Source organism: Mus pahari, chromosome 17, assembly GCF_900095145.1.
Source record: "Mus pahari chromosome 17, PAHARI_EIJ_v1.1, whole genome shotgun sequence".
Lineage (NCBI taxonomy): Eukaryota > Metazoa > Chordata > Mammalia > Rodentia > Muridae > Mus > Mus pahari.
This window is the reverse complement of record NC_034606.1, coordinates 24,725,423-24,744,128: the sequence shown is the minus strand read 5'-3', so window position 1 is coordinate 24,744,128 and position 18,706 is coordinate 24,725,423. Positions and strand designations below refer to the sequence as shown.

At 43.3% G+C, this 18,706-nt stretch overlaps 2 protein-coding genes across 7 annotated transcripts in view; one reads left to right on the top strand and one right to left on the bottom strand.

Moving 5' to 3' along the window:
- Window positions 1-4,185, bottom strand: part of Ndufb9 (NADH:ubiquinone oxidoreductase subunit B9) — a 6,541-nt gene extending 2,356 nt beyond the window's left edge. The window contains exons 1-3 of the mRNA XM_021217036.2: window positions 4,036-4,185; window positions 1,375-1,567; window positions 342-455 (exon numbers count right to left, since the gene is read on the bottom strand). Coding sequence (XP_021072695.1) covers window positions 342-455; window positions 1,375-1,567; window positions 4,036-4,136 — 408 coding nt within the window. The 5' untranslated portion in view covers window positions 4,137-4,185. The remainder of the gene's footprint in view (window positions 1-341; window positions 456-1,374; window positions 1,568-4,035) is intronic.
- Window positions 4,186-4,235: 50 nt separating this feature from the next.
- The window catches only part of Tatdn1 (TatD DNase domain containing 1), a 26,385-nt gene continuing 11,914 nt past the window's right edge, over window positions 4,236-18,706 (top strand). The window contains exons 1-9 of one of the 6 annotated variants that reach the window (XM_029547942.1): window positions 4,257-4,296; window positions 8,134-8,170; window positions 9,204-9,269; window positions 11,188-11,237; window positions 12,779-12,842; window positions 14,567-14,710; window positions 14,802-14,844; window positions 18,018-18,103; window positions 18,189-18,229. In XM_029547942.1, the coding sequence (XP_029403802.1) occupies window positions 9,230-9,269; window positions 11,188-11,237; window positions 12,779-12,842; window positions 14,567-14,710; window positions 14,802-14,844; window positions 18,018-18,103; window positions 18,189-18,229 (468 nt within the window). In that variant the 5' untranslated portion in view covers window positions 4,257-4,296; window positions 8,134-8,170; window positions 9,204-9,229. Of the gene's footprint in view, window positions 4,297-8,133; window positions 8,171-9,203; window positions 9,270-9,296; window positions 9,384-11,187; window positions 11,238-12,778; window positions 12,923-14,566; window positions 14,711-14,801; window positions 14,845-18,017; window positions 18,104-18,188; window positions 18,230-18,706 lie in introns of those variants that run through there. The other 5 variants (XM_029547944.1, XM_021216895.2, XM_029547945.1 and 2 more) reach the window with 5 other exon arrangements.

Genomic DNA, 18,706 nt, shown 5'->3' with positions numbered 1-18,706 from the left:
AAAAAAAAAAAAAAAAAAAAGAGCTGCTACAGCCCAACCCTGACCATCCTAAGCTGAATGAAGAGTGCCTAGGCCTCTGGGGTAGGGAAGACAAGAAGTTTTACAGAAGAGGAAGAGGAGGTGGGGGGGGGGAGGAGAGAGATCAGAGAGCTTCAAAGTGCACTGGAGACAACGGGTCTGGAAGATGGCCAATGTGAAGCTGAACACAGTGAGAAACTAAAAGTCTAGCTAAGAAGCCAGCGTGACCGTCACGGCTGGACTGTGGACCCCAGCCCACAGAGGCAAGCTCCATCCACATGCTGACCAAGCAAACCGCTATGGTGCACCGTGGAAAGACGCACCTCCCGGTCCCAGCTCTCCATCCTCAGCTTCTTCCACTGCTCTCTCTTGGAAAAGTAATCAGGATACACTGCTTTCTCAGAGGGATGCCAGTAATCTAAGCACCATTCTGGGACCTGCCGAAAGAGAAACGCGTGCGTCATTCCACTGGGTAACTAGAAATGCCACGGGCAAGGCCTGCTCGGGAGACAGAAGACAACACTCAAGCGGCTGCTATCAGCCATCAGCCGGCTCAGCTGGTCAGGTGCTTCCCACTCACTCAACCATGAGACCCTGAGTATGGAGTCCCGGCAGCCATGGGAAAGCAGGCATGGTGGTAAGAACCTGTAATCCCAGTGACGAGCAAGGCGAGACTTGTAAAAGGATCCCTGGAACTTACTGGCCACCCAGCCTAGCCAAAAGAAAAGAAGTGGGGCTCCAGGTTCAGCAGAGACCTCACCTCAAGAAATAAAGAGCAACCGAGGAAGAGCCCTACAATTGATCTTGGCTTCTACCAGTATACCCACCAACACTAACACTTACATATATCACACACCACATAAACGTATACATTTGTGTGTGTGTGTGTGTGTGTAAAACAGTTATTACTGGACCATTTCTGATGATAAGCAATGAACAGTGGAGGGCAAGCAGAGAACAGAGGTAAGAGAGAGTACCTTAAAGAGCCATGTGGCTGAAACATTAAAGGTGGTCCAAGAGAGCCAGCGTCCCGTCCCTCCTCTCTGGCTTGCATCTACTAAACACCAAGGGTTATGGAAACATTACCTGAGTCTCTCAGCAATGCTCAGTACCAATCCAAACTGGCTAACTTTAGTTCCCTAAATGAGCTATGTACCAAATAATTTAGCACTGTGTTTTGCCAAAAGTACACTGCCAAACCTTAGAGCTGAATTTATGAAAAGGGGAGAGAAAAAAGTTCAGCAGTCAGGGAAAATCTGGTCACGGCTCAAATGGCACATGTATATAAGGCAGAGGTGTGGGCCTGGGGACAAGGCTGGTGTCCTGTAAAGCAGCTGCCAGGTACCCTTCACCTACCTTGTAGCACTCATATCTCTCGAAGGAAGTGCCCCCTGGAGAGTCTGGGAAGATATACGGCTGAGGATGCTGGTTCTGCCAGAATTCTTCTTCAGCCTCCCTCAGCAGCTGGGTAGCCCTCATCATATCCTTCTCATTCTTATGTTCTTCAAACCGGGCTCTCATCAAGCAAGCAAAGTACCGGTACTTGTCCCTTAAATCGAAATGATTGTGGACATCAGAACCGTTATCAACTTGAGTGGGCAGCACTCTTATCAATGCATGCCAGATGAGCACCTTACCAACGTCAGGTCACCGTGTGCTCTTCCTCTGTAGCCCTCTGAAGGGCAACAGATGCTGTACTAGAATAGCCAGGCCACGTCCCCTCTCATCAGTAACAGGCACAATGCATTAAGTACAACCTAGCTATTTTCCTCTCCCCTCTAAGGATTTCAACAGGAAAGGAAAAGGTGACAACCTTTACAGGTTCATTCAGTAGGCATTCATTGGCAGCTACCACAGGTCCTCTCATCTTCTGCTAGACCACCCGTGCATCTCCAGGATTTGGCACGGCATCTAGCAAAAGATGGGAAGACCTGTGTCGTTCTCAGACGAGACCCAAGAAAACAAAACAAAATACCCATCCAGGCCACCAAGTCATGAGAGGGGGCCTCTCTAGACTACTGCTACACTAGCTGTATCGTCTGGGCAGAGTTACGTAATGGAAAGGCTGACACACACATTTCAAGAGCATATATACAAAAGTACACTTCACAAACTGGTTGGCAGATTTCAAGTACTCAGTGATACAACAGTCATTACACCAAAAAATAACTTACAAAAAGCAGTGTCCACTAAGGTCCAATGCATGAGGATGCGTGTTAGAGGCAGAAGGGGAACTAGGGAGCCCTTGAGGTCATCTAGACAGTTGAACTGCTAGTAATGTCATTAGCTGGAAATCTGAGAATATAATCAGTATGAGGAATTAAGAAAAAAAAAAAAAAGCTTAGTTTTAAAGAATTTGAATAAACTCAGTTTAGCAGATAGCAGATGACCTCATAGACAACTGGAAATACAGCTAACTCAAGTACCGACAATGAGGACATCCTAAGGAGATACAGCGCCTAAGACAGAGCCTTAGGCGGAACCAGTGAATGTCCTAGAAGACAAATGAGAGCTGGGGAGATGTGGCTCAGTAGGTAAAGTACCATGCAAGCAGCAGGACAGAGTTTTGAGTCCTAAAACCCAAGTAAAGCTAGACATGGGAGCACACATCAGACAGGGTGTGACAGATGTCCACAAGTTTATAAGCCAGCTGGCCTAGCATGCCAGCAGTGCTGTCCCAACAAGGAGGAAGGCAAGGACTGACACTTTAGCTTGTCATACAGGTGATATCCACACGGTTTTTTTTTCAGTTTGTTTTGTTTTAAGGGAACTGATGTGGACAAGGACTAAGAAAAGATGTCAGCTTCCAAATCTGTTAGTGCTGTCAAAGTAGCGAGTTTGATGATGAATATGAGCCCTGATATTTTCAGCTGTACTATAACACCGCCTGGATTCTTGAAGGCTTAACTTCCTTAGTAACACTGGTAATTTTGTTACTTAGGAGTTTCCTCATCACTTTCCCCATTAACCCATTGACTGCAGCTCAAAATCAAGGGTTAACTCATTGATTCACCATCCAGAATGGAAGCTAAATTGCAAATTCTGTTAAATAAGTAAGAAAAACTTAGGAAAGGAGCTAGCAACTGTACAACATTGTACACTGCACCTGCTTGCATAACAAAAAGATGTAACCACAAACTTCCATCCTAGGATTCGGGGGTCACCCTCTGAAGGTCTTACAGGCTACTTGATTTTCCATCTTTTTCTTGGAAGTCCTCCGTGTGGGATTAGGTTTTAGGATAAGAGTGTGGTGGTCTGGGACTTACACATCTTTGGTTGCCACTGTCCCTTGCATTTCTTTTAGGTCATGAAAGTCTCCACGTTTTAACACTATATTGTTTGTTTGTTTGTAAAAGGGGTATTTTTGCCTAGCCTCAAACTCATTATGTAATGGAGAATATCTGTCTCCCCCAGCATATGCTACCATATGAGACTTAACCAGAAGACTAGTAACAATGGTTAAAGGAAGAAAATGACGAAGGAGGCGAAATAGACATGACGGTAATGAGAAGGGTCGATCCGATAAAGCCAAACAGAGAAAAGCCGATGGGACGCGGGAAAGAGAATAATGTTTTTGCGACAGAAACCTAGATTTTAATCTTGGCCACGCAGAAGCTGAACGATCTTGGTCAAGTCAATCCTGAGCCTGCTTATCTGCAAAACCAGGCTAAAATAATCACTAATATCTGTGTTACTCTGCAAACTAAAGATAATGGACAAATTACGGTTAAGGTTGGGGACGACAGAGTCATAAAGTCATTAGCATTAGATCCATGACAATGACAGTCCTAGGTTTTGTTTTTTGTTTTTTTTTTTTTAATTTCTTCATGCAACCTTCTACGCTGGGTCCTGGTTGCGCCCCACACAATCATCTCTGCCAGATCAAGCAGAGAGGACTGCGCATCGGGATCCGGGTTCAAGGGCGGGCTCCCTTCACTGTGTCCCCGAGTCCTTGATCAGCCTGGCCCACGGGGCCCCTCGGCTTCCGTCCCCGAGCCCCGGGTCCCCTCTCCCCACCTGTGGATACACCATGACTCGAGGTGGCGCAGCGCGCGCTTATACAGCCGCAGCACCTTCTGCTGGTGGGTCAGGTAGGCCGGGGGAGCGCAGAACGCCATAGCGCCCGGCTCACCTTCAGCGGCCGCCGCGGGGGCTGCCGGGAACCCGGAAGCGGGCGCTTGGGAGGCGGAACCGGAAGGACGAGCGTGCTCTGAGCCACTTCCGCTTTTTCCCTGGGAGGAGCCAGGCGCGCCGTCATGAGTCTCTTCAAGTTCGTGGGTAAGGGCAGATTTTCCTCGGCCGTGAGCCGTGAGCCTCGCTGGCCGTCCCGGGTCCCCCCCTCTTCGCGGCATGGCCTTTCCAGGGTACGGAAGGTGCCCGGAGGCCTCGCGTGCTGGCAGTGATGGCTCTGGTTCCGGCTGGAGGGTGGTTTTCCCTAGTGCATGTTCACTTACGAGCATCCACGGGCTATGGATCATTGTGACTTGTGCTTTTTTGTGTGTGTTTAATTCAACTGGAAATAGAGGAATAGGAGTGGGGTGTGCGTTAGACTGATCGCCTGGCATGGGCTAGTCCCCGAGTCCTCCCATCCTTCAAAAAAGAGAAAGCACCGCCCCCAAGCCCATCACTTTTCTTCTGTCTTTTTTTTTTTTTTAAGATTTTATTTATTATTATACATAAGTACCCTGTAGCTGTCCTCAGACACACCAGAAGAGGACGTCAGGTCTCGTTATGAGTGGTTGTGAGCCACCATGAGGTTGCTGGGAATTGAACTCAGGACCTTCGGAAGAGCAGTCAGTGCTCTTACCTGCTGAGCCATCTCGCCAGCCCCACTCTTCTGTCTTTAGTGAACCCTCGCTCCTCTCCTCTTCATGGCCGGCCTGACAGACCCTCCGAGGTCCCGGTTCACTCAGTCATCCCCTCATAGCACAAACAACCATGGGAGGCTTGACATAGAGTCCTGGGAATGTGGTCAAGTCCTGCTCACAGGCCATCTAGACATAAACGGGAGTCCACAGACGGGAGTGGGGTGGCAAATTGTGTCACTTCGCCAGTTCCGCGATCCATCCGACCGCGGTTGGAAGGATAACTCGGAACCCAAAAGTCTCGATTACTTAAATTTCACTCTTTAGGGAGTGGCGTTTCAGTGAAGGCTTTTCAGCAAATCTTCGCGTGCCAGTTGTACGGAAAGAGTCTTGCCTTCCGATGTGGGTAGTCTCAGCATGAACCTCATCTTTGTGGAATTTCCCGCTACTTAAGGGTGGGAAGTGGCGGGGGAGGGGGGAGGTTACCCTGATAATTGTTTTGTAGATTTTGTGGCAGATAAGGGGCCGCATGGAAGTATTCAGGTTTTGCAAACAGGGAAAAGGATGGAAAAAGAGAAATGGAATGATTGCACACAGCATATAGCACTGACTGTTCAAGCCTGCTTGTGGGAAGGGAACACCCAAAAATGGCAGGTTAAGAAATACCTATAGGTGGGAAGGCCATCTGGGTCTAATGGGTTAGGTCCGTTTGTGAATTAAAGGACATCCAATGGAGACATCATCGAAGCACTCAGAAATGGAATCAGGAGAGTGGTTAAGGTTATACAGTGAAATCTGAGAGACAGCTTAAGCAATATATTTTCCCTAGACACTGTATTTAAATTTGGAGTTGTGAGGAATCTAGTCGTGAGTTAGTTCTCACACCAGAGAGGTAAGTCCTATGGCCAGTCAAAGCAAACATGGGGAGAATGCTAGCAGGTTTTTCAAAAACTCTGTGAGAAAGCCTGAAGTGAAGGTTAGGTGTTCTGGGTTCTTGACGTGATGCGCTCGGAAGTGGTATGACCTGGAGAGGGCACAGGGGCCCTCACTCCTCACCTCATACTGTCTCTTCCAGTTAACTGGTTGTCAGTCTAGGCTGGGCGGTTCCAGGTTCTTGATTGCTTATCCAGAGAACTAAAGAGAAGGGTTCACACCAATTTACAAAATAAGTGAGGAAACTTTATTTTGTGGAGCAATAATATATATTAAAAAGAGGAATGAAGGTTTTTTTACTTGCAATGTTACAATACAATTTATAATATATTTAATGTGGATCTGAGAGTGTAGTGGAGAATGCAGTTTTTGTTTTTTGTCTTACACCTTGTTATTTGAAAGCAGACTTAGTATATAAACAACTCAGTGTGTCCATGCTCCAATAAAGTTTTATGGACATTGAATATTAAACTTAAAAGTTGATTTATTTTAGCCATGTGGGAGTGGGTATGTGTGCAGATAGATACCTGGAAAGGCCAGAAGAGGGAGCCAGAGGCTCAGAAGCTCCTAGAGTCACTGGCAATTGGGAGCCATCTGATCTAGATACTGGAACCAAACCTGGGCCCTCTGGAAAAGCTGCAAATACCCTTAACTGCGGAACCATCTTTCCAGCCCCTGAATTATTCTTTTTAATAATCTTCACAGGTAGAGGAATATTCTGTTGGTTTAAAAGAAAACAATTTAAAATGTTCAACCATTACTAGTATAAGGACTAACAAACAGTCAGTGAAGCCAAGTAAGGCAGTGCACATCTGTAACTTCAACACTTTGGGGCAGAGGCAGAGTCTTGTTCTGCATGATGAGGCCCTGTGTCACAGTAACACCTTTAGCAAAAGGACAGACAGTGGCTGCAGGAAGGAGTTCTGGCTCCTCGGCTGTGGCATCCTTTTGTGGTCCATTTAAGTATTTTTTGCCATTGACTTACTGAAGAAACCGGGATGCTCGTCTGACCTTTTGGATTTGTGTTTTTGCTGAACAGTGGTGCGAGTTCCTTGTTCTCTAGTTATTGAAACTTAATAACCTTGAAATTATATCTCGGGCTAATAAAGTCCAACGCTATTTTAAATCCCTTGTTTACAGTCTCTCCGTGTTCCTAAATCATAGGTGACAGTGCCTTGACAAGATTCACTAAGCCCAAACGGTTTGCAGACACTGCTTTCTGTTAGAGAGCAACAGAGCAACAGGACAGACACTTTCCCACTTTGTTTGGTTTTGAAAAATCAACTCATTGATACCAGTAGTTTTTAATAAAGACAGCTATTTTTAAACATTAATGAAGTGGAGACATTACCGTCCTAAATAGCAGGGCTTGCTAGTGTCTGACTCCTCCATCAGGACATGGTGACTGCCTGCCAGTGTTACTGTTGCCAGAAGGAAAATTCTGCTCATACACCAAGAAGATAATGGAGGCTCAGCAGGGACCAAGATCCTTCACTAATTACTGGCAGTGGCAAGAATTCTGACTCCAAAGCTCATTTTTGTTCCATCACTAAGTAATTGTAGTTATTTCATGGTATTGTACTTTATGGGCCTTATTCATGGACAGAACTATTTCCAGTCAATTTATTTGAACTTTTCTTTGGCTCCTCTGTATCAGAGCACTGAGTTATTGTAGTATTTCCACACATGTTTCTGGTGGGTGGGCTGGCGAGGAAGTGGCTTCTGTCTGAGAGCATTTTCTGTGGGAGACTTGGAGAAGGCCTTAGAGGAAATCTATGTGACTCACATGGCGTGGAAGGACAGAAGTCTTTTACCATTAAACTTGGTAAGGTGGATCGTGAAGAGGCTGTTCTTATTTATCAAGGGAATGGTGGTTCCTCCTCTGATTCGTCACTTTGTCGGCCACACAATTAGACATCACTTTAAACATGGGTGCTTCCTTCCACAAACTACCTTTACCTTCATTGTTTGGGATTAAAGGTGTGCATTAAGAGAGTGACTATATTCTAGCCAGAGGGATTGGTGTGTGCTAAGGCTAAGCCACCACAGCACAACTAGAAACAGGGTTTTCCAGTAAACAACACAATCTCAGGGTCCACAGTATGATCAAATATCCTGCAACAGCCTAGATTTCTCTCTTCACTATCTCTTGGGTTATCCAAACTCCTGACTAGGTCTCAAGGTCTGTTGTAATGTTGGAGCAGCGCATTCTGACATACAGCATTTGACAAAGTCAGCCCAGGTGTGATTGGTGAATAAGGAAGTAGTTTATTAGCCTCTATATCTCCACTTTCATCACCGTCTCAGACTGTCTCCACTGCACATGACTTTTCCTAGTTTCCAAATGAGACCCTAACTTCTGTTGCTCCCTTCACAGCCCAGATTCCAGTATACCTGAGTGAAATGTCTTCCATGTAAGTCTTGCCTTTGATTACAAATCATCAGGCACCATATTGAGTCCAGTATTTTTAGAATAAGTGTGTGTCATAATTGATCTCCTGTGCTTCTCCTTAGCAACTACAAAACCTTTAATTTCCTGAAGAATTGTTCTATTTCACACCCTGAAGGCTTGCTGACTTAGTTAGGTTTCTATCGCTGGGAACAGGCACCATGACCAAGGCAACTTACAAAAGAAAACATATTCAGGGCTCACAATTCCAAAGAGTAAACCCATGACCATCATGGTGGGAAGCATGGCAGCAGGCTGCTAGACGTGGGAGCGTCTGGGGCATCACCCACAGCAGACAAGTTCTCCCACACTTGTGCCCTGGGGTTGGCTCATACACACCCCCAGCACCAGTGCTGGCTCCACTGCGCTGCCTCTTCCGAGTAAGGGGTGGTGGCATGGTCTTTTGAAACCTCAAAACCCACTCCATGACATACCTCCTCCTACAAAGCCACACCTCCTAACCCCCCACAGTCCCACCAGCTGACCCTCTAGGGGATGTTCTCATTGAGACCACCACACTGGGTGACTCACTCATCCTGCAACACTCAGTTCTGAATTATTTCTTCCTGGGACCCCCTTCCGAGTTAGCTACCAAACTCTGGCAGAGCTTCCTGTGTCCCATAATAACAGTAGTTTTATGTTTTTAGTATTTTGAGAAATTTATTGACAACTTCATATGTGTATGTGATATATTTTAATTTTGTTCCCCAATGAACTTTCCTATTCCCCCTCATTGTCTCCACAATTGCCTATGAATGGGTCTGCCCCATTCCCTTCTGAATGTTTTTAAAGACTCATTTCTGCCATTGAGTCTTTAGAGAGCAGAAATCACATCTTAGTCCTCCTGTGTCCCACAGGTCTATCGTGGTAGCTGCCAAGAATCAACCAGCCAATTGATACTGCTTAGATTATAGCCTGTGTGAATGAAAAGCTTGTTTAGAGGTATCTCAAGTAAATTTTGTTTTAATGCTTATCTGTTCTGCTTTTGGTTTCCACAGATATTGGCATCAACCTGACAGATCCTATGTTCAGAGGAATTTACAGGGGGGTGCAGAAGCATCCAGGTGAATGTCTCTTTTACTAAGGTGACTTCTGTGAGGACAAACTCTGCTACAAGGTCTTGGAAAGCACAATCCACTCTTAAAAGTGAAATCTTCAAGGACGCTGTGCAGCTGAGTGTGAGTCTAAAGCCAGCACTCAGAAGGTAGAGGAAGGAGAATAGCAAGTTAGAGGCCAGCCTGGGCTACACAGTGAGAACTTATCTAAAACAAACAAAAAAACAAAACCCTCTTCCTCATATGTCAGACAAAACAATGAACTCAGTCAGACAAGCCCTGTTGGCAAACCATTGTTTTGAACAACAGGCATGGAACCCAGCAATTACTTCTGTGAACATCTGTTGGGAACAAAATAAAAAAGGGGGCTGGGGGAGGCCCGGGGGAAAAGTGGGGAGGAAAAATATGCCACGTCCGGCCAGAGCTCCTGTGCTGGGCAGGCGGCCCCAGGTGAGCATCATGCAGCAGGGGGGTGGGGGTGGGGTGGGGTTGGGGGGTGGAGAAGGGGCAGCCCCCGACCGGGGACCCTCTGAGCTACTTTGCTAAAGCCACCAGGGTTATAGGAGAGAGGGAAGTTCATTTTCCTCTCCAGTCCTAGGAATCAGCCTGGGGACAATTGCTGCCCCACTGGGTTGTTGCATTAGCTGAGAGAGGTGACTAAGCAGGAAATGGTGGTGACACTGAATTTTAAAGGCAGGATGTCTGCAATAGATGTGTCTGTGCACACTGCCTGGGGAGGAGTGCCTATGGTCTATGGACGTGCAAATAGGGAAGGTGAAGGAGTTCCACACCACAGTGAGCTGAATCAGCACCTGACCATGCCAGGCTTCTCTAGCTGGCTTTCCTGATCACCGGAAACAAAAACACATGCTTTCCCAGGGCTCACTGTAAAACTTACTCTTGGGTTCATTTAGACATTCGGATGCTAGTTCTATGTGTTACTTATACAATAAAGTTAACCGTTGAGTAAATTACCTTCTGCTTTCCTTGCCTTTGTAGGGCTTAGATTTCATGCCCTGCTGAGGCATGTATGTATGCATGTGTGTGTTTATGTTATGACATAAGTTATGCAGGGGTCAGTTATCACTACTACTGCAGTTTATAATCTGGCGTACTTGCTATGCTCAGTATAAGTTAACTAATGTAAGTTTTGTCTTTTGAATTCCAATTATTTTTATATATTATTTTATTATATATGTAAATAGAATTTGAATTTTACTTCCATTTACTCTGAAACTGAAGTATGACATTCATTATGGAGTTTTTATATTTTATTTTGCTGCCCATTGTGTTTCTGGCCCTAACAGTGGGTTGGGAGATGGCTCAGTGTAAAGTACTTGCTGTGCAAAGCATGAAGTTCTGAGTGTAGACCCCAGCACACGTTAAAGCTAGGAGCAGCAGCATGGGTCTAACCCCAGTGGATGGCAAGGGAACCCAAGGCTCCTGGGGGCCGGCTGCCAGTCAGTCATCTGACACAGTGGACTCCAGGTTCAGTGAGAGCATCAGCTATATAAGCTACAGTGATAGAAGAAACCCTCCCCCCCTCCACACACACACACACACACGGACACTTTCATGCACAAATACAAGTTTGGATACAAGGCACATCAGTTGCTTTGTAGTCATTGAGTTCATCTTTAATTTGGACCTCCTGACTTCTGCCATTTTCCCCCTTTTTTGTTCAACAAAGTAAAAGTACAATTAAATTAATTATTAACTATTCAGTTTCTTGTTTTATATTGTTTTAAGGTTTTACAAATCTAGTTTCACTATATTATAAGTAACTAGCACTGATTAGGCTGTGTTTTAGTTCATGATTATTTTTGTGCATTTTACTTTAAGGAGAGATAAAAATTATACATGCATAATTATAGGTAATATCTCTATATTTACTAGGTTTTCTTAATATGTGATTTTTCTTACACAGATGACTTACAAGATGTAATAGAGAGAGCTATCCAGATTGGTGTTAAAAAGGTAACATCTGAATTTTGTTATTGTTGAATTTCTTTGTTTTTAAAATAAGTGTTAGTTAAAATTCCACACAGTAACAACGAGAGCCACTGGCACATGCTCACTGTCTATTCCGTGTGTAATAGAAATACATATTCTGTCACAGATATGAGGCTGCACAGTCCTCAGGTATGTTACCAGAAATGTGACAAAATGTGACAGAAAAAATAAAAACTATAACACGTGCTACTCTTAAAGACAGCCTTCCATAAATATTATAATCTCACTTGGCATGTGTTGGAAATAGTTATCAAACATATGCATGCATTACCACAGTTAGCTGTGGGTATACCATTAGATAACTAAGAAAACTCCTTAGTTTTAACAGTAATAAAAGGCTTACAAGTTTTTAGAGTTCAAATAAGAAATTGAACATTAACTAGCTTAAGTCAAGTTCTTCAAGTAAGTATTTCTTTAAATTGGTTGTAAAAATGATAGGCAAGCCCACACATCTGAGAAATAAAGTTATATTCTATAGCATAGTATCAATTCACCTTGTAGCTACTGCTTCTAAGTTAAACGCCCTCAGTTCTAAAGCGTGATGCTAGTTAAATAAACGCCTCAGTCTCTAACCCTATATATTGATTATTCAAAGGACCAAAGTGGCATGAACTTTTAGTCACATGTTCACTCCCTCATGATGAGTCACTAGGACCTCATGCTTCTTCTGAAGACACTGAGGGATCAGGCTCTGACCTTTCCCATGTCAGCAGGGGACACACACACACACACACACACACACACACACACACACACACACACAGGTAAAGGATAGACAGAAATAATAGGACCGAGGCAGAGTTCACGACACTAATGTATTAGCTTTTGTTCTTAGAACCCCTCTGCTTCCTTTAGGACTATGGCCAACCCTCTAAAAAGCTTTTTTGTGGGTTGTATGCATTATATATGCTATTCTAGGAATTAAGGCAGAAACATTTTAAATATCAACTCATTTCAGAAATGATAAACTATAACATAAACAGAATATTTTAATGAAAAATACCTATTTTCCAAACAAACCTTAGCAGCGAGGGATTATGTTACATTCTGCCAAGTTTCTGAATGGCTAAGAAGACCGCTGTATTCACATGTCTGTTTCCGGGGTCAGTCTGTTGTAACATGATGAAAAGTATTTTGGTACTCTTCCAGAGGGAGTTTCACCTCCTAATCAACACGCTTCAGTTACTGATTTTCAGGGTCATTTATTTCAGTGAATAGAATTTTGACTAGGCAGGTCCTTAGCTATTTCTGTTCTATAACATATAAATTGTATCCTTAAGAGACCTAGACTTTGTCACTAATAGAGACAAACATGTAAATGTGTGTTACTATTTAACACAGGAATCCTGTGGGAGGGTGTGCGTGGACAGAAATCAGGTAGCACTCAGTGGAGTTGATGTTCCTCATGAACATAAAGGAGCAGGAGGGGGAAGCACCCTGCGGTGAACTGGAGGGAAGGTGTTTGGTCCCTGGAAGTCAGCTTCTTTTACTTCTTGCCATTTCAGTTTATGATCACAGGTGGAAGTCTCCAAGACAGTAAAGATGCACTGCAGTTGGCACAGACACATGGTACCCTCTTACTCCTTTTACCTAAACAAATGTGAATTACGTAATTATGAAGAAGTCTTTCTCAGAACTAACTGCTTAAGGTACAAATACAGTGAGCCTGACATAGAAATGACAGGAATATAGATTGGTTTCAGTAGAACATGCTTAAGATGACAAAGTTTAGAGTAGTCTTTGGTATATCAGATGTTTGATAAAATCTTATAATATTTAACATGATTGTTATTTCAGAAAATAATAGTAAAGTTACCCACATACATAATTTATCTTTAAGTCATTCTGATATAGAGTTTCTATGTGCATATTTTAATATTTGATAGGAATTATTCTTTTGCTTTTTTTTGTTGTTGTTGGTTTTTTTTTGGTTTTTTCGAGACAGGGTTTCTCTGTGTATCCCTGGCTGTCCTGGAACTCACTCTGTAGACCAGGCTGGCCTTGAACTCAGAAATACTCCTGCCTCTGCCTCCCAAGTGCTGGGATTAAAGGCATGCGCCACCACTGCCTGGCTTCCAATAGTGAGATTTGGTTCTGTTATTAGCAAAAGAGATTCCCCTTTCCTGCTCTTTAAGCCATCCTACTATTAGCCTTTTAAAAATTTTTAAAATAATTCTTCTGGTACACATGCGCACACGTGTGTGTGTGTGTGTGTGTGTGTGTGTGTGTGTGTGTGTGTGTGTGTGTACATGTGTGTGCACACGCGTAGGTTGTATGTCAGTAGGTTGTACCCATGAGTGCAAGTGCCCACAGAGGCCAGAGATTTCAGATCCCTGTGGAGATGCAGTTACAGGCAATGTGAGCTGTCTGATACAGGAACCAAACTCTAATCTTCTGCAAGAACAATGGGCACTTTTACAGTCTCTACTGTGAACCTTTTTAATGGAGGTACATTGTGGTTGTTATATTAAATACATGAATTGTATTGCCATGTAAACAGTAAATATAAAAGATAAAATTAGGTTATTTTAAGAAATCATTTCACGGGCTGGTGAGATGGCTCAGTGGATAAGGACTGCTCTTCCGAAGGTCCAGAGTTCAAATCCCAGCAACCACATGGTGGCTCACAACCATCCGTAACGAGATCTGACGCCCTCTTCTGGAGTGTCTGAAGACAGCTACAGTGTACTTACATATAATAAATAAATAAATCTTAAAAAAAAAAAAAAAAAAAAAAAGCATTTCACAGCTAGGTGTCATGGTCAGAGGCAGAGGTAGGCGGATCTCTGAATTTAAGGCCAGCCTGGTCTACAAAGAGAGTCTAGAACAGCCAGGGTTCTGTTACACAGAGAAACCCTGTTTTTAAAACAAACAAACAAGAGGCAGATGAATTTCTGAGTTCAAGGCCAGCCTGGTCTACAGAGTGAGTTCCAGGACAGCCAGGGATACACAGAGAAACCCTGTCTCAAAAAAACAAAACAAAACCAAAAACCAAAAAACAAATAAAACAAACAAACAAAAACATCTAAGATGCTTGATAAATGGCTAGCTTTGGAAAGAGTTGAGTTGATTATTTTATTAATACATGAACTCAGTTTTTATATGCATATCCCACTTTTAACTTATTTTTAAAATGTTTGAATGATATACATAATTCTACAAGTTTGAATTGTTTGTAACTCCAAATCAATTGAAATTACTTCATTTACTTATTTTTATATGTTAAATATTAACATAAATGAAAAATATTCTGAAAATAACTCTAAAATGCAGTTTTGTTTTGTTTTTGCCAGACATGTTTTTCAGTACAGTGGGGTGTCACCCCACGCGATGTGATGAGTTTGAGAAGGGTAGCCCTGATCAATACTTAGCAGGATTGCTGAGCCTTGCTGAGAACAACAAAGGAAAGGTTGTTGCAATAGGGGAATGTGGACTTGGTAAGTGCCAGCCCCATCCTGTAACCTTATCTTGAAAAAACTACTTGTTATATTCAAATCCTGAGTAATTATTATTCTTTATCTTTTAAAGATTTTGACCGACTTCAGTTTTGTCCCAAAGATACTCAACTCAAGTAAGGAAATTTGTTGACTCTGATTTTTTTTATTTTTTCAAAGTAATATCGATTGAGCATGTAGGTTTAGATACCAAGATGTGTTTGTTTTCCCTGGCAGATAGCACAAGTTAAGTGAAACAGAGTCCACACATATTTGCATGTAGCGATAATCCCCAACTGATTAGCCGCTGGGTGTGATTTGAATGGTGAAATAGAGGGATGCATTTTATATAGACTTTTGGGGGGTGGCAACAGGTGTATTTATGCACAAACCATCTACCCTTGGTCCACTGTAGTTTCTTATGAACACTACATAAGAATCCAGATCAAATTATCTCTTAATAAATCTTGTCATTTTGGGGGTGGGGATTGGCATCTGTGTCACCTGAGGGACTTCCCATATCATCCCCGTTAGAGATGTTATGAGCTCTGCTTCTTAAACAGCAGGTAGTCAGTTTACCTAACCTGGAAAATTCAGATTTGCACTGGGACAGGAGCCCATTGTCTTTACCGGCTTCTCGGGCCATCTTTGCATTGCCATGTCTGCCTGGACCAGAGTGAGCCCCCTGAGCCACAGATGAGCAAGCCTCGGCATGTGACAGGTGCTGTTGTCTTCCCATGTGGCTTTTCTTCTAGAGTAAGTTAAAAGTGATTCTCCAATGCAGCCTGAATGTTGCAGACTCATATTGGTAGTGTAAGTTCTATCTACTGCTCTGAAGATAACTTCCACCGTCAGTCAGTGTTAGAACTCAGCATGTACAGCAGGGTATAGATGATGCTGTATCACACACCAGATGTCCAAAGGCCAGGTTCTAATAGAGATGACCTCAGTCTATCCTGTAAGTGGTGGCTGAGTGCTCCTTCAGTGGTAAGAGATAGGCTTGGTTCTTTGGCCTTTATTGACAAGACAGTCCAAAGTGTAGTAGGCTAAGTGCTATCAGGAAGGTATATGCACTTGAGGACTTGTGTTCAATTCCTGCCACCACCATTAAAAGTTTTAAAAAGTGCCATGGATAGGGGATGGAAGGACAGCCACCTAAGGCAGTCTAGGAAGCCTTTCTGAGATGACAGTATAACGTAGGTCTCCTCAAAAGAGGATTCTCAGGAACAGACTACACTGAGGACATTGATAAGATAGATCAGTTGGCAGTTTTTAATTAGATTCTAAAATGTCTAAAGTAGTAATAATCTCATTTGGATTATTGCCACGGAGACATCCCAGGGAATTCGTGTCTTCCCCACTGAGCTGTCTCTCCATATCCTCCCCTCTGTCCCCCACCCCCAATGACCTCTTAATGATATATATCTAGCTTGAACTTAGGGATCTTTCTTTTCTTGGATTTCATAAAATTCTCAGGGCATATTATATGTCCTTATGTTATTTGTTTTTGGTTTTTCAAGACAGGGGTTCTTTGTGTAGCCCTGGCTGTCCTGGCCCTCACTCTGTAGACCAGGCTGGCCTCTAACTCAAGATATCCGCCTGCCTCTGCTTCCTTAGTGTTGGGATTAAAGGCATGCGCCACCATTGCTCGGAGTGCTTCTAATAATTTTAGTGAATTATATCTTTGGCTATTCTGTGACAAATAGCTACTTTCTTTTCTTTCTTTCTTTTTTTTTTTTTTTTTAAAGATTTATTTATGTATATGAGTACACTGTAACTATCTTCATACACACCAGAAGAGGGCATCAGACCCCATTATATAGATGGTTGTGAGCCACTATGTGGTTACTGGGAATTGAACTCAGAACCTCTGGAAGAGCAGTCAGTGCTCTTAACCTCTGAGCCATCTCTCAGCCCCAGAAAGCTACTTTCTTATAGAACTGTTTGGTTCTATAAAATTGTAACTTGGTCATGTGGCTAGGCCACAGAGTTGTGCATGGTAACCACATAGAGGTCATTACCTGCAGTGTGTGGCTGAAGCTACCTGTATGATCATATTTGTTGGTATTCTTCCTGGACTCCACCCCCACAGATACCTGGCAACAGCCAGGTATGCTCCTCCCCACAGTTACCTGGCAACAGCCAGGTGTGCTCCTCCCCAGTTACCTGGCAACAGCCAGGTGTGCTCCTCCCCACAGTTACCTGGCAACAGCCAGGTGTGCTTCTCCCCACAGTTACCTGGCAACAGCCAGGTAGGCCTGGCCCACTCTAAAGGGGCTGCTTGCCCCTCCTCCCTCTCTTACTCCCTTACTGTTGTTGCCTCTCTCTTGCCCTCTTGCTCCCCCTCTCTCCAGCTGACCATGGCTGGCCTCTACTTCTCTACTCTCTCTTTCTCTTTGCCTCTTTCTGCCTCTACTGCCCTCCTAACTCCCCTCCCCAGGCCCTGAATAAACTCTATTCTATACCGTTTTTTTTTTGTTTGTTTTTTATTTTTTGCAGCTAGTCCCTCGGGGAAGGGATGCCTCTGCATGGGCCCTCTGAGACATCCCCTTCCCTCACACACTGAATGTTGGCATATGTACTGCTTTAGTGGCTATGGAACAGGTGTTTGGGGGGTTTTCTTGGTTGTTGTTTTGTTTGTTTTTTTTTGTTTTGAAACAGGTTTCATGTGGCCCTGGTTGTCCTCAAACTAATTGGGTAGTTGAAGACCACTCTTTCAGAGTCTCTCTCTCTCTCTCTCTCTCTCTCTCTCTCTCTCTCTCTCTCTCTCTCTCTCTCTCTCTCTCTCCTCTCCCTCCTCTCTCTCCCCCCGTCCCCCACCCACCCCCCCTACCCCCATGCAGAAATCACAGTCCTGATCTACCATGCTTGCTCTCATGCAGTGCTGGAGATTCAGCCCGGGGTTTTGTGCATGCTGGGCAAGGACTCTGCCCATCTGGCGATGTCCCTCGCCACTGCTAGTAATTCTTAATCTTTTCATTCAAGGTTTTATGTTTTCTAACTTGCAAAATGTCCTCACTTTAACTAAAACAAAATACTTTAGCTTATTCTAGCCCAGCAGAATCTGAAAAGGTGATTTAAAAACCCAAACATTAGTTAATAAAGTCATAGAACACCAATGGGCATTGTGAAAGTTTGTAATCCTAGTAAATGAAACATCCCTTTCTAGAAGTTATGTTGTTAATATCTGAATTCACTGCTTTCATACTGCCATTTCCAGATAATAAAATTCCTTTACTCAAAAATTATTTGATATATGTCTCATGCTAAAATAAACATTTTGGTGTGGCAATTTTTTTGCTTTGTGCAGATATTTTGAAAAACAATTTGAACTGTCAGAACAAACACAATTACCAATGTTTCTCCATTGTCGAAATTCACATACTGAGTTTTTAGGTGAGTTAAAAAATGAAATATCATTAGAGTTTAAAAACTATGCGGCAGTTAGGCCACTTGCCTGAATTCTCTTTTTAATTCATAGATATCATGAGAAGAAATAGAGATCGGTGTGTGGGTGGAGTGGTAAGTGTATAATAATTGTTTAAATGTGGGCTATACAAAATGTCTTTGTTATTAAGGTCGGCTTCAGCTAATTCAGATAGCAGAACTAAAGTTATCGAGCCTCTCAGTTGAAGGACATGTAAATTTGCTCTAAGATTTATGGGCAAGATGGTGTACAAACAATACTTTTAATTACATTTCTTTTGCTTAAAGTACAAGAATGAGTACCAAATTCTCCTTAGGAGAAACAAATGTGAATTGTCTTCTCACACTGTGCAGTGAGCCTGAGAGCTGGCCCTCGCTGCTCTCCTTAAATCTTAAGGGAAACAAACCGAGTTTCACCATGTCTTAAACTATTCCATTGTTTCTTCCAGGTTTCCTTTTCTTCCTTCCTTCCCGTCCCTTTTTTTTTTTTTTTTTTTTTTGGTTTTTCGAGACAGGGTTTCTCTGCGTAGCCCAGTTTGTCCTGGAACTCACTCTGTAGACCAGGCTGGCCTC